We start from the raw sequence: 13,866 nt of genomic DNA, 5'->3' as shown, positions 1-13,866 counted from the left end.
ATGTCAGAATTTAAAGTAATTTTCACTTTAATTTAGTGTCAAAAGTGATTCGCATTTGCTCTGCTTTTACATCACTATGCTTTGTGATTGGTTTAAAAAACTCGCGCCACCCTCTTGACCAATCAGAAGTAAAATACCAACCAATCATGACATGCTTACACACACTTTTCTGCGCTTCACGCTGGCTTCGCTTATTTGCTACGAGCTTTGATTGGTTCACTGGATTGTCTGTGTCCATAATACAAATGGCCGGAGTGAAAAGATTTGTTTAAGTTTTACGACACTACATTAGCATGCACATAATTACCAATAATATATGTTACTAGGGTAATGTTGGGTGATAGAACAGTGACGCAAATAGTTATGTGATTAACAATGTTGTCGCCAGCTATAATGGATTTGAAGAAATGTCACACAGTCATTGTGGTTCACATAATTTTTTACGAACATTGGTAAAACCTGTGTGTGAAGAGAAACTTGTGTGTAAAGGGACATTTTTTTCCAATATACAAAGGTGGGTGTGATGTAAGTTATTATGTGAGCCTTTGTTTTCCAGTTCTATCTCACACTCGCTTATCTCGCTAGTTTCGATAAAGAGATCACAACAGGCTTTCAGCCAGGTGGGAGTCCAGGAGTCCTATGGACGGCCACTTATCACAAACATTTAATATGAATTACTCATGTATACAGAGGTTTTTTTCAGCAAAATTGGAAATTTTTAGACACCTTTGCACTCATAGGCCCTCCTATGGGGACAAAGTCAGGCCTTATAAAAATTTTGGATTCCCACTTTTAATATCCTGGCTAAAAGCCTGGATCACAACATCATAAAGCCAAAGTAAACCTCTTGCTGGTTTTTTTTTCTGGACTCACGTTAATTTTGTTTAGGTCTTGTGAGTGATAACAATAATAGAAATTTAAGAAAGATGAAAGTCAGTTATGGACGAGTTCTAGCAACACGACTCGAACTTATGGACTTCTGTGTTGTATACTCTACCAGTGAGCTACAGGAGATTCGTGGGACGAGCTAGGCCATATAGCAAATGTGATTAACTTCGCTCATACTGCAGCTAGGATTAGTTTTGCTAATAGAAATGATGGTGGATGTTATGCTTGGTAGAAATATGAGAAATATATTAATAGGTGAGTCACACAAGCTACCAGCTTACCAATTTATTCGCAGTAACACTTGCAAGTCTGAATTTGTTGTTGTGCAAATCATTTGGCATGCTTCCCTTCAGTGGCTCACTGTAAAGAACTTCATTTACTGTCATTTATTACACTCAGTTCCTGTGGTCTTGTATCTCTTTGGTGTCTTCTAAATTCAACGTTTTCATTCTAATAAGACTGCCCATGGTAACCTGCAAAGAGAATCAGGTGATAATCAGTTGTAAATCCAGAGGGGCTCTCAATGGAAGGGGGCACTTTTCAGCCCTTTGGAGGGGTGGGGGAGTGGGACAAAACAGTTCAGTCCTTCAGGCTTTTAATTTTTTCTCATCCACAAGAGGAGTGGGGGGAGGAGGGAGTGTAGGGGTTTACTCCTCCCACAGATCTGTCAGTGCAAATGATACTAGTAACAAATATTAGATTGTTGTTCACTCCCATTTTTCAGGAGGCGTTTTAGCCATGACAAGAATCATGACAAGAATGTGGACTACTGTTCTCAAGCAGTTGGGTTACCTCCACAGCATAGACTTGTTAAACCTCATGATTCTTAATGTTACAGCAACGCTGGATGAGACGGTAGATCATCATCGGCTACCCCCCCCCTTCCAACAAGTATTTTGCCAGGTTTCCTATAACAGTTCACCGCTATCTATTTACACTCCTGGGTAGAGACAGGAACTGTAAGAGTTAAGTGCTCTGTCCATAAACAGCCATTAGACACCACACCTTCCCATTTATTATTGCAAGGTAAAGTTGGAGTAAAGTATATAAGCCATTATTTTGGGGGGATAGTGTGGTGCAGCAATTATTCCAGCATAACAACAAGCATAATAGTTACCATCCAGCATAATTTGGAGCATAGTCGGTTTATTGTTTCTAAGGGTTATGCCAAGGTGCATGATACTTAATTATAATGATTATAAGGGGCATGATGAGTCAACTCCTAGTTCTTTGATCCTAGGCTGGGTTGTTCGAAAAGCAACACTAACCCAGGATTAAAAGTTGATTGAGTGTTCAATTTCTCTTGTATAAAAGTGTTTTTATTGCTTATGTTTTGTGGAGTTTGAGATTACCTGAGTAGTCGACGTCAAAACTGGAGGACAAAAAATATAAACAGAAAACCTCACTGAAAAGTTCAAAATCTGAAATCAAAATTCATTCTAATCCTGGATTAGCTCAATCATGCTTTGAACAACTGGGCCCTTGTTTTGCCACGCCTGAATGATAGTGCATGAAGGCTCAACTCTCATAAACTCGCAGCAATTAACTCTTATGTAACTGTTTGTCCTGTAACACTGTCAGTCAACAACTGATCAAATAATAAGTTGAGAAATAGATAGCGGTGGTATGATATCGGTGCAGAAAATTCCATTTAATTCCCCTACCAATTTTGTCCCTCGTCGCAAAAAAAAGTTGTTAGGCCAGCGGGGAGAGCAAGCCCTTACCCCTCCCCCCAATGTTTCCCCCATTGTGTGGGGTACTCCATTTAATTTCATTAATATTGTTAAGTACCTAATCAGTTTTCAATCTTTTTACACTCTTTTCTTCCTGAATATCAGAACTTTCATCTTTTAATCTCCTCTTTTTCTCTGAAGGATCTGGAAAAGGCAAGAAAACAAAACAGCAATTATGCAATATCTTATCGGACAAAGCATACCTGGTTATAACTTAATGTAAACCAACTGCTTTTTCACAAGGAGGAGGTTTAAATTAATTCTGTAACCAATTGTCACTGTTTTATTTCTAGATATTGTCCTTTGTCTGGTTCTGTTAGATTCGGAATGAAAAATGGTGAACAAATGTTATTCTACTTCAATAACGGAGGAATAATTATAATTATTTAGAGTTGAAGGCATGTGTATATAGATTACTCTAAATGTCCAAAAGAATAAAGAATAATTACCATCAAAGCAGCAAAATTGTTCTGCCAAGTCTTGGCGCTGCACAAGTTTATGTGATAATGCATTATACAAAGCCTGGTAAGTCGCAGCAGAACCCTGTTTTTGTTTCCAATGCAATAACATGCGGTATCCCTTTTCACTCAGAAGTTCATGTGTCTGATGTATTTCCTGAAGCTTTGGTTCACTGACATCCAGGCGACGTCCGAGCTTTTCCCACTTTTCCGCAATTTCAAATCCCAGTTCTTCCATTTCTACACCGCCCGGTGTGCCTTGCTTAACTACAAAGAGAACAAAGTTAGGTAGGCTAGGTAGTTTAAGAAAATATGCAAATAGATGATGTTACCAAAGTTTTCTCAAAACAAAAGATTACTACTATGAGGTAAACTATAACATACTGAAAGGTCGCTAAGTGAGTACCAAAAAGTTAATGTCACTATGTAGTGGTCAAATTTGTTTTACCACTGATGACAACATCTCGGGCTGAAGTGAATATAATTGCTAGTTCAAGTGAACCTTTTTCAGTCAAAATATCAGTACTTTGTAAATTGGAGTAACACAAAATTTAGCCAGCTTCAGGATGGTGCAAAAAAGGTGGATGGCAGAAAAAAAAATCTTAGTCCTTGTTGATTAGTCACTGTCCAGAAATGACGAGACTATGATAGAGGTAGAACCCAGACACATCTCAAGAACAAGCCACTTATTACACTTAATGAGCCATTAAAACCAGTTAAATGTCACATTTGTTAACAATATTTGTTTTCTTGTTAAGAGATTTTTCACTTGGCTATACATAAATAGCAAGTTCTAAACACAGGGGAACTAGACCTCCGTAGTTTACCTTGTGCTGGTACACCTTGAGATGTGTCAATGACAGTGGGAGGAGACAAATCCTGAAAGAGAAGCATGACAACAATAAACACTGAGTTTGAAGATGCAACAAGTGACAGATAGGTGAACAATGCACCTTTTTATGCTGTAGCAAGTGCATGGTTCTATACACATCTATTGGTAAATAGCTTTTATGGCACAAGTAACTAGGTAATCAAACTGGCACGTATTCAAAACTTTATCTGCTGATAAAATTTAACCTGCGAGAGATTTAGCGTGCTAACACACACCTGTAAGTAATATTATAATAAAGTAATATTAACAGGGATTGCCACTTCATGTAAAGTCGATTTTGTTTAATTTACAATTACTACATAAATCAATTGATGCATGTACCTGGCTAGTTCTCTTGAAGAACCATTTATCCAGCCCACAGATGGCGTGTACTTTATCACTGACCTTCTTCATACAGATCAGTGGTTGATCTTGTTTTATTTCAAGAAGGTGGAAGCACTCCTCATCTACACATGACACTCTTCCATGGTTGGAACACTCTTGACCACCCTGCTCTGTCCCTTGTTGACAGTACGGGCACGCTACACACAACTCATACTGCAGTCCACTCAGGTACGGCAGCTCTTGTGACAAACTTTGCAAAGTTCCCTCCACAAACTCACGCACAAGTGTAGCTAGTTCTTCTGACTTCTTTCCTAAAACCTGACGACTTTGTGTTCTTTGCCTAAGAAGGATCTTGATGAAACTCTTCTTGCAAATAAGAACAAAATCATGGATTTGCTTCCCGATAAGAAACCATGCTCCATTTTGGTACAGCCTGGGAGGCTGCATGGGCCAAGTGTTACAACACCAACGAATGGATCGTGACACAAGCTGCGAGAACAGACCATGAGGGACAAAGCCATGCACAAAGTGCAGGAACAAAGTACAGGGATCAGTGTGTGATGGTTCCATTTCACAAAGCTCTTCAGGTGATGACTTAAGTTGAGCTGGCACAAAATACTTTTCCTCACTTTGGGAGGCTGAGAACTTGGCGATCAAACCAAACCGCTCCATCATGTCTAAGATGTCATCTTTGATGACGCCTTGTTGAATAAACTTGGAAAAGACATGATCAACAAGTTCCATGCTGAGGGTGCCATCTTTCTCCAGTTCCTGCCAGTACTTTGAATGTACAGGATCCTACATTAATTGACAGAATATCAATCATGTAAGACTACATAAGATTCACGAATAGCGTTACATAAATTCTGCTGACAACCACATCCTTACAAGATATTAAGGTAGCTCCCTCTTATTCAATAGTACATTCTTTCATGTTTCTTTATGTAACAGAGTTCCTGTCACCTTAAAGATGATTTCCAGTCCGTACTGCGCAGACTCAGGGTTTGTTTTCATTTTTGTTTTGAATTCGTTGAAACGTTACACTTCGGTGATAGCGTACATGAAGTTTTTAGTTCGCCAAATTGTTACGGATCGTTTCGTTCAAGAATTCACGATGAGCTAAAACGTCCGTTTGAAATACCGTTGAGCTTCTTTTACTCGTTATTATTGATTTGCAAGGATATCTGACGTTAATAATGAAGAAAAAGGTAAGTTTTGTCCCGGAATTTTTATTTTTGCTAGTAAACATTCTTCTGTTTGTGAGACTCACAAACATTGCAGGCGGAGATTGCGCAGTACGGACTGGAAATCATCTTTAACATGTTACAATAAGGTCATTAACAAATCAACTTCTTGAGTTTTCTTAATTATCTTAAAATACTGCTAAGGGACCATTCATTTTTTAGAAGGGGGGGAGGGCCGGAGGAATCCCTGTGTGTATTCAGTTGTAACTTTTTGGCCCTCCCCCTGTAGTATAGTAAAAAAAGGAGGGCCCTCCCCTAAAGTGCAATATTAAATTTTGCGACCCCCCCCCCCCCCACACACACACATGTAGTGGGACACGTCGTGACCCTTACGTAACGTAGCATTACGTAGTCGCGTAACCGGTCGAAACCGGTTATCAGAGAGCACATGTAGTCGAGCAGTCATCCATGTTGTCGAATCTAGTACGTTCGCTGATCGTTCAATAAAGGCCTTTGTGTTTAGTGTGAACAACGACTCTTCCGTCTACAAAGTGGTGGAAAACCCGAGGCTTCAAATATGCCAGCTACTATCGAAGAACTTCAAGGAGTCGTTTCCGGTTTAAGCGAAGTTGTCAAGGGACTTGTTGGCGCAATTCAAGCCGTTCACACTGCACAAACCACTGCGGCCGCTGCTTCACAAGCTCACCCGCCTGAACATCAAGCTATTTCTTCTCCAACCTTGTGCCTACCGACGCTCCAGTTACCTACTTTCCGTCAAGATACGAAAGTACAAGATGACATCGGCGATTTCCTAGATCGTTTTCAAGAGCAAACGTCTCAGTTTCCTGTCACTGTACGTCTATCGCTGCTCGAACAACAGTGCATCGGCGAGTGGCCACGTTCAGTGTTGTCGTTTTGCCGTGGTACAGAGGGTTTTGCTGAGAAACCGCCGGAGGAACAGTTAAAATTGTATCTCGCAAGTTTACGAAAAGAATTCCAAGAACCTACCGACTCCAAATGCCGCCGTTTGGCTTCTGAATTGAGTGCAATGAAACAAGATCCCTCAGAATCTGTCGACGAATTCGCTTTCAAGTACAAGAATATCCTTCACCAACTCGAAAAACTGGGCGAGAGTCTCCACAAATCCTGTCCAACTTATGTTACTTCGCAGTTTATCTCCAAGCTACAACCGCATATCGCTCGTCCTTTAATTCTCCAAGCCCAGAACGTAGCAGAGCTCAAAAAGCCATCGACGCCGCTCGACGAATCGAACATTCCTTCATCACTTCTGCGAATGAATCGCCTACGCCTTCGACAGTATTCCAGGAAACCCCACAGCGTTCTGCCTTAGTCAGCACTCCTGAGCAATTTCAAAACAATCTGCCATCTCAGCAACAACGATCCTGTTGGATTTGCGGTCACACCCAACACTCGGCTCGAGACTGTCCTCAGCGACCAGCCAAGAAGAATAAGAAACCTCCAGAAATATGCCGCAACTTTAACAGGCTTCTTTCTGCGAATTGTGAGCAAGCAAACAACAAGTGTTCAGCTGGAAGACTTCATAAATGTTCTCAGTGTCACAAATGGGGATGTAAAGCTCTTCGCCACAAGAACTTGCCAACCCAATCTCTAATGGCGGGAATCCCACCCTCGAACGAACCCTCGGATAGTGAATTTCCTCCTTCCAGTTCCACTCAAGAACAGGCCGTATTTGGCTTACCCGCTGTTGCCAACCCTGGGGGTACACTCAAAGAGCGCCATATCCTCTGGACTCCTGTTGTCTCCGCTGGAAAGAAACTTCCTCTACCTCTGGACAGTTGCTGCTCCGTGTCTCTTGTAAGTCGTTCCCATGCTGATCATGTTGCCTCTAAATGTCCACAGTTGAAGTATCAGTCACTTGAAAAACCAGTTGCTGTCTCTGTTGCTGACGCAAAGTCTCAGCTGCATGCCATTGGCACAATGGAAATTCCAATACAGTGGAACAATGGCAAAGAAACCACATTTCAGATGTTAGTTGTTCCTGGTCTTTCCTGGCCCATTCTTTTCGGAGAAAACCACTTGCACTCTACACAGGCCTTAGTGGATCACGCTGCCCCAAGCATCCACTTTCGACATCCCAGCATGTCCTTCAAAATCACCTGTTCTCTCCAGAATCCTCTCACAGAAGCATCGCCTCAAGGCAACCCTCATGCTGGTGTCACCTGTTTACTCACAGGAGCTCCATTCCCAGGCCATTCAACTGGAACTTCTAAACTAAATCGTGGTCTGAACTTTGTCTCTGTTTACCTTACGCTTGGTACTTCACTCATGGCACTCTCCCACTCAGATTTATGGGTTCACGGTCAAGAAATTCAGCCCGGTGTTAGAGTTTTGAGTGGTCCATTTCACTTAAGTGCTGCCAATGATCAACTTCTTCCTGCTCGTTCCTGTCATGCATCAGTCTGTAATCTGACATCAACTTCACCTGAAACTATTCCGGAACAGCTTGTCCCTGACCTTCAGTCTCTGTATACAACCACCCTTGCAGTTGAGTGCAAACGTAAACAATCAGATATTCCACAGAATGTTATTCTCGAACATGTTTTCACCACAAGTTACCGCCCTCGTGTGTTGTCGTTTTGCCGTGGTACAGAGGGTTTTGCTGAGAAACCGCCGGAGGAACAGTTAAAATTGTATCTCGCAAGTTTACGAAAAGAATTCCAAGAACCTACCGACTCCAAATGCCGCCGTTTGGCTTCTGAATTGAGTGCAATGAAACAAGATCCCTCAGAATCTGTCGACGAATTCGCTTTCAAGTACAAGAATATCCTTCACCAACTCGAAAAACTGGGCGAGAGTCTCCACAAATCCTGTCCAACTTATGTTACTTCGCAGTTTATCTCCAAGCTACAACCGCATATCGCTCGTCCTTTAATTCTCCAAGCCCAGAACGTAGCAGAGCTCAAAAAGCCATCGACGCCGCTCGACGAATCGAACATTCCTTCATCACTTCTGCGAATGAATCGCCTACGCCTTCGACAGTATTCCAGGAAACCCCACAGCGTTCTGCCTTAGTCAGCACTCCTGAGCAATTTCAAAACAATCTGCCATCTCAGCAACAACGATCCTGTTGGATTTGCGGTCACACCCAACACTCGGCTCGAGACTGTCCTCAGCGACCAGCCAAGAAGAATAAGAAACCTCCAGAAATATGCCGCAACTTTAACAGGCTTCTTTCTGCGAATTGTGAGCAAGCAAACAACAAGTGTTCAGCTGGAAGACTTCATAAATGTTCTCAGTGTCACAAATGGGGATGTAAAGCTCTTCGCCACAAGAACTTGCCAACCCAATCTCTAATGGCGGGAATCCCACCCTCGAACGAACCCTCGGATAGTGAATTTCCTCCTTCCAGTTCCACTCAAGAACAGGCCGTATTTGGCTTACCCGCTGTTGCCAACCCTGGGGGTACACTCAAAGAGCGCCATATCCTCTGGACTCCTGTTGTCTCCGCTGGAAAGAAACTTCCTCTACCTCTGGACAGTTGCTGCTCCGTGTCTCTTGTAAGTCGTTCCCATGCTGATCATGTTGCCTCTAAATGTCCACAGTTGAAGTATCAGTCACTTGAAAAACCAGTTGCTGTCTCTGTTGCTGACGCAAAGTCTCAGCTGCATGCCATTGGCACAATGGAAATTCCAATACAGTGGAACAATGGCAAAGAAACCACATTTCAGATGTTAGTTGTTCCTGGTCTTTCCTGGCCCATTCTTTTCGGAGAAAACCACTTGCACTCTACACAGGCCTTAGTGGATCACGCTGCCCCAAGCATCCACTTTCGACATCCCAGCATGTCCTTCAAAATCACCTGTTCTCTCCAGAATCCTCTCACAGAAGCATCGCCTCAAGGCAACCCTCATGCTGGTGTCACCTGTTTACTCACAGGAGCTCCATTCCCAGGCCATTCAACTGGAACTTCTAAACTAAATCGTGGTCTGAACTTTGTCTCTGTTTACCTTACGCTTGGTACTTCACTCATGGCACTCTCCCACTCAGATTTATGGGTTCACGGTCAAGAAATTCAGCCCGGTGTTAGAGTTTTGAGTGGTCCATTTCACTTAAGTGCTGCCAATGATCAACTTCTTCCTGCTCGTTCCTGTCATGCATCAGTCTGTAATCTGACATCAACTTCACCTGAAACTATTCCGGAACAGCTTGTCCCTGACCTTCAGTCTCTGTATACAACCACCCTTGCAGTTGAGTGCAAACGTAAACAATCAGATATTCCACAGAATGTTATTCTCGAACATGTTTTCACCACAAGTTACCGCCCTCGTCTAAATGGCTCTACGGAGCATGTGCACCGATGGTTAAACTCTGCATTAGGCATTTACTGTGAGAAAAATCAACAACTGTGGGAAGACTTCTTACAACCTGCAACCTATGCTCACAACACCTCACCAATACCTGGAACAGATCACGTGACTCCTTTCTTCCTGGTCTTTGGAAGACATGCTCCCTCTCCAGAGGTGCTCTCATTTGATTTGCCACCTGCACCTCTCTCCCAGTCTTCATAATTATGCCAGAGAGCTCATCAAACGGTCAATTGCGGCACAAAAGAACTTTGATAGAATCAAAGCAGATCTAAAAAGAACTCAGCGAGAATATTATGACATGAATTCAAGAGATCTTCATGTGCCAGATGGAAAACGAGTTTTTGTCCGACTTCCTCCCCCAAGTTCAACTGCCAAAGGAGCAGCTAGCCGCTTTATCAGAAGGTATGATGGACCCTTTCTTGGGATCAATTTAGGTTTCTGGGAAACTGCTCACCTACCCCTCTCCAAACCTAACATTAACCCTTACTTATCGCTTTGGGCAAAATGTTAGGTTTGGGGAGGGGGTAGGTGAGCAGTTTCCCAGAAACCTAAATTGATCCCTTTCTTGTTGTTGGTCATGTTCACGGTCGTCAAGACTTACTAAAGTTACGGCACTTAACAACAGACAAAGAACTTAAAGCAGTGAACATTGAAAAAGTTGTTGTAGTTCCTGATGGTGATCCTCATACAGATATCCGCGCTGATACTGAGCGAGAACAACCCTTGCAGAATGCCACACCTTCAGTGCAAGAACATAATGTAGTTCGGCCCGTGTCTAGTACACTAAGTCCAGATTTAAACAAGGTCGCACTTTCATTTGGACAATATCTTAGTACATTATCAAAACCTCAGTGTTATGCTTCCGAAGCTTGTAAAGTAGTTTACCAAAGTTTACCAGAAGCCAGAGACATTCTTAACCGACATGGTAAACTCAAAGGACTTGTTAGCAAATGTTCTTACTTATCGCTACAAGGCGGACCACATGGGGGTACTTACCTCCTTGTCTTAGATGTCAAGCTTTTCCAGGAACTTAACAAGTAAACACCCAAGAAGGGGTGGACTCATGAGCAAACATTTGTTTTCGTTTTTGTTAAAAACTCTGTTCGGATCGCTCGTTATCTATTGTTCCAGTTAAAACTCAAAACCCAAGAAGGGGTGGACTGTAGTGGGACACGTCGTGACCCTTACGTAACGTAGCATTACGTAGTCGCGTAACCGGTCGAAACCGGTTATCAGAGAGCACATGTAGTCGAGCAGTCATCCATGTTGTCGAATCTAGTACGTTCGCTGATCGTTCAATAAAGGCCTTTGTGTTTAGTGTGAACAACGACTCTTCCGTCTACACACACACACACACATGCACCTCAAAAAAAATTCACATCAAACCTCTTTTTTGACAGAGCTCCATTCCGCTGGGTTGCACAAGATTATCTTTGATCGCAAAAAAATCTATGCTACAGTCAAACGCACGCCGTGCAATATACACGAATTGAAGCCCTTCTTCATTATGTGTAACACTACTCTCGTACGGCTAAGAAAGAACCACTCTTTAGCATCAGAAGTGACCTTTAACGGTCAAAAATGCGAAAAATAGCCTTCTAAACAAACACACTTAAGCACGGATCAAAACTACATTAACACAATTGGTCCATTTACGTGAGCCAATGCAATTAAAAATCAGAATTTTCGATCCTGCAGACAAGTACAAAAACGGCAAATCCGAGTCTTTTGAAGGCTACTGCAGTCTCTAAACATTGAGAGCGATGGTTTCTTTGAGTTGTTTTTAAGCTCCCCTTAGTTTGAGTGGTTGTGATTTGCGCTCTGGGAGCTATAAAAGACATAAAACTTTACCTCCATTATTGTTGATCTGTTTTGTTGCGTTACTTGCATCCACCAAATAAATTCTATGGCAGTTTGATTACTGCGTTTGAAGTCTCTAGTATGCCGCAACGATCTCTTCTGGCAAATGTTTTATCTAAAGCAAGACTCGAGTTTCGGTCCTTCAGTGGTAACAAAACGTTATCCTACGAACCAACCGCCACTTCAGAATACGAGTTGACAGTAAGAAATCCACTGATCCGATACACAATGTAGACTACAACATTCCTTTAAAGGCTTTTAAGAATCTTTCAACAAACATGAGCCGATAAACCTAACGAAATATGCCACAGAGCTAGCAAACACAATGGCATTAAGATCATCACTGAAACGGCTCTAGAGAGCATTAATCAAATCCTCCGTTAACAGACTGAAGGCTAACATTTAGCAACCAGCGGGAGTTGTGCTTGGTCTGTCACATTTTATATCACTTAATATTTATTGAAAATAAAAGATTTTGATCTGGATTAAAATGCAGTGTTTTTCTACGTGACCCCCCCTTTTCAAAAACGAAAATAATGATGACCCTCCCCTTTTGCCACTGTAAAAAATTAGTGACCCCCCCCCCAAGATTCCTCCGGCCCTCCCCCCTTCTAAAAAATGAATGGTCCCTAAGGAATGTGGTTTTTGTTACATTGACAGGCAAGCAAAATTGAAAGGAGAGTGTAAGGTGATTGAGGTTTGCAGGTCCCAACTTTAGCAAAAACCAATGCCTCCTACTACAGTCACCCCACCCCCCCCCCCCCCCCACCCCATAACGGACATTAACTTCGGGACCATAATTTGGTGTCTTTAATAGAGGAAGTTCCTAATAGCAGGAGTTTTTTTCAGTAATTCTGGAACTTGCTGGAACTTCAACTCCTGTCAGTAATAACTGGGCATTTGTAATTGCAACGTGTCCGCAAGGAGCGAGTTGACTGTAAATCAAATAGATGTAACTTCCCAAAGAAGCTTAAAAACATAAGATGCAACAATTTCATCCAAAAAAAAATCACAAGAAATTCTCCTTACCATTTTATCAAAGTGTGGAAGTGTAATTAGCTGCTTTAGAAGGTCAATCAGCCACTGAGCCTTCAGAACAACTGTACTGCGGTGCTTGATAATCACACCAAGGTCATGGTAGAAACTGATCATGGCGGCAAACTCATCTGAATCTTTCAGGAAGCACTCTTTTTTCGCATAGTGTTGGAGTTGTTGCAGACTTCTGTGGTAAATTTGTTTAGCTACCAAAGCTTCAATCACCTTTTCAAACAGGAACCATCTTAAGAACAATTAGAGAAAATAAATTATATTGGTTTTAATAAACTTGGGCACAAGAGAGCATGAAGAACTTAAATCTAATGTGACATGTTATTTATGTGATTCTATTATTTAGTTAATAACAAAATGTATTTGGCAGGTATTTCTCTTTGTAGTAAGTACCACAAATTTTTCAAATTTTTATAAATATATCAAGTTTCCTTTTTAATCATCTAGTTATTTATAAAAGGCCTATAATATATAAAACATTTATCTAGTGAACAAACTTCCTTTCAAGATGTAAAGTCATTTTCTTCTTAAAATTATATGGCTAATAAATCATGAATCAACTTTTGGTTACACAAGCCAAACATGGGTTTATACAAGGATAACCTCTATTACAATGAATAATTTCTTAAGAGCTGAGATTGACCAAAACAGTGAGCTTCTTAGATATATGCCCACAGTCCAAAAATATCTGGGGATTGGCACTGAAGATAGAGTCATCATCCCAGACTGCGAGCAGTCCCTCTTCTTTCTTAGTCTGTCAAGCGTGAAGTAAAAAAGAGCACGAGTCAAAAAATGGTAAATTTCCCTGGACAATTTTTCCCACTTGCTCTCTTTTTTAGCTCTGCTCTCTTGGGACTAACAAAAGAAGGACTGCTCATGCCTGTCTTTCCTCATCTCCATTGCCCTTCACAATCACACTTCACTCCTTTTCGCTTTCATGAGACTCGTAAGAGGGATCAAATAAAATATTCAAATTCACTCCAGGGCAAATTTGACTACAGTACGTAAAAACCCGCGTATAAGAACCTAGGTTTTTTCAAGTTAGCCTAAACAGGTTCTTATATAAATGGTATTTAGTGTAAAATTAGGCTTACTAGGTTCTTAATTAGGTTCTTAACTTTTGTTCAAGAA

The 13,866-nt window shown here is 41.6% G+C and overlaps 2 protein-coding genes across 2 annotated transcripts in view; both read right to left on the bottom strand.

The window, feature by feature from the left end:
- Positions 1 to 13,866, bottom strand: part of LOC144664970 (uncharacterized) — a 133,426-nt gene that overhangs the window by 1,293 nt on the left and 118,267 nt on the right. Inside the window, exons 19-24 of the mRNA XM_078526164.1 lie at positions 12,718 to 12,967; positions 4,293 to 5,093; positions 3,907 to 3,958; positions 3,071 to 3,346; positions 2,680 to 2,765; positions 1,170 to 1,361 (exon numbers count right to left, since the gene is read on the bottom strand). Coding sequence (XP_078382290.1) covers positions 2,680 to 2,765; positions 3,071 to 3,346; positions 3,907 to 3,958; positions 4,293 to 5,093; positions 12,718 to 12,967 — 1,465 coding nt within the window. The 3' untranslated portion in view covers positions 1,170 to 1,361. The remainder of the gene's footprint in view (positions 1 to 1,169; positions 1,362 to 2,679; positions 2,766 to 3,070; positions 3,347 to 3,906; positions 3,959 to 4,292; positions 5,094 to 12,717; positions 12,968 to 13,866) is intronic.
- LOC144666799 (uncharacterized) overlaps positions 1 to 13,866 on the bottom strand; it is a 72,060-nt gene that overhangs the window by 45,920 nt on the left and 12,274 nt on the right. The gene's annotated exons all lie outside the window — the stretch shown is intronic.

This window comes from Oculina patagonica, chromosome 9 (genome assembly GCF_052425735.1).
Source record: "Oculina patagonica isolate OP01 chromosome 9, crgOcupat, whole genome shotgun sequence".
In the NCBI taxonomy this organism is placed as follows: domain Eukaryota; kingdom Metazoa; phylum Cnidaria; class Anthozoa; order Scleractinia; family Oculinidae; genus Oculina; species Oculina patagonica.
The sequence above is the reverse complement of the archived record's forward strand: the minus strand, read 5'-3'. Positions and strand labels throughout refer to the sequence as shown.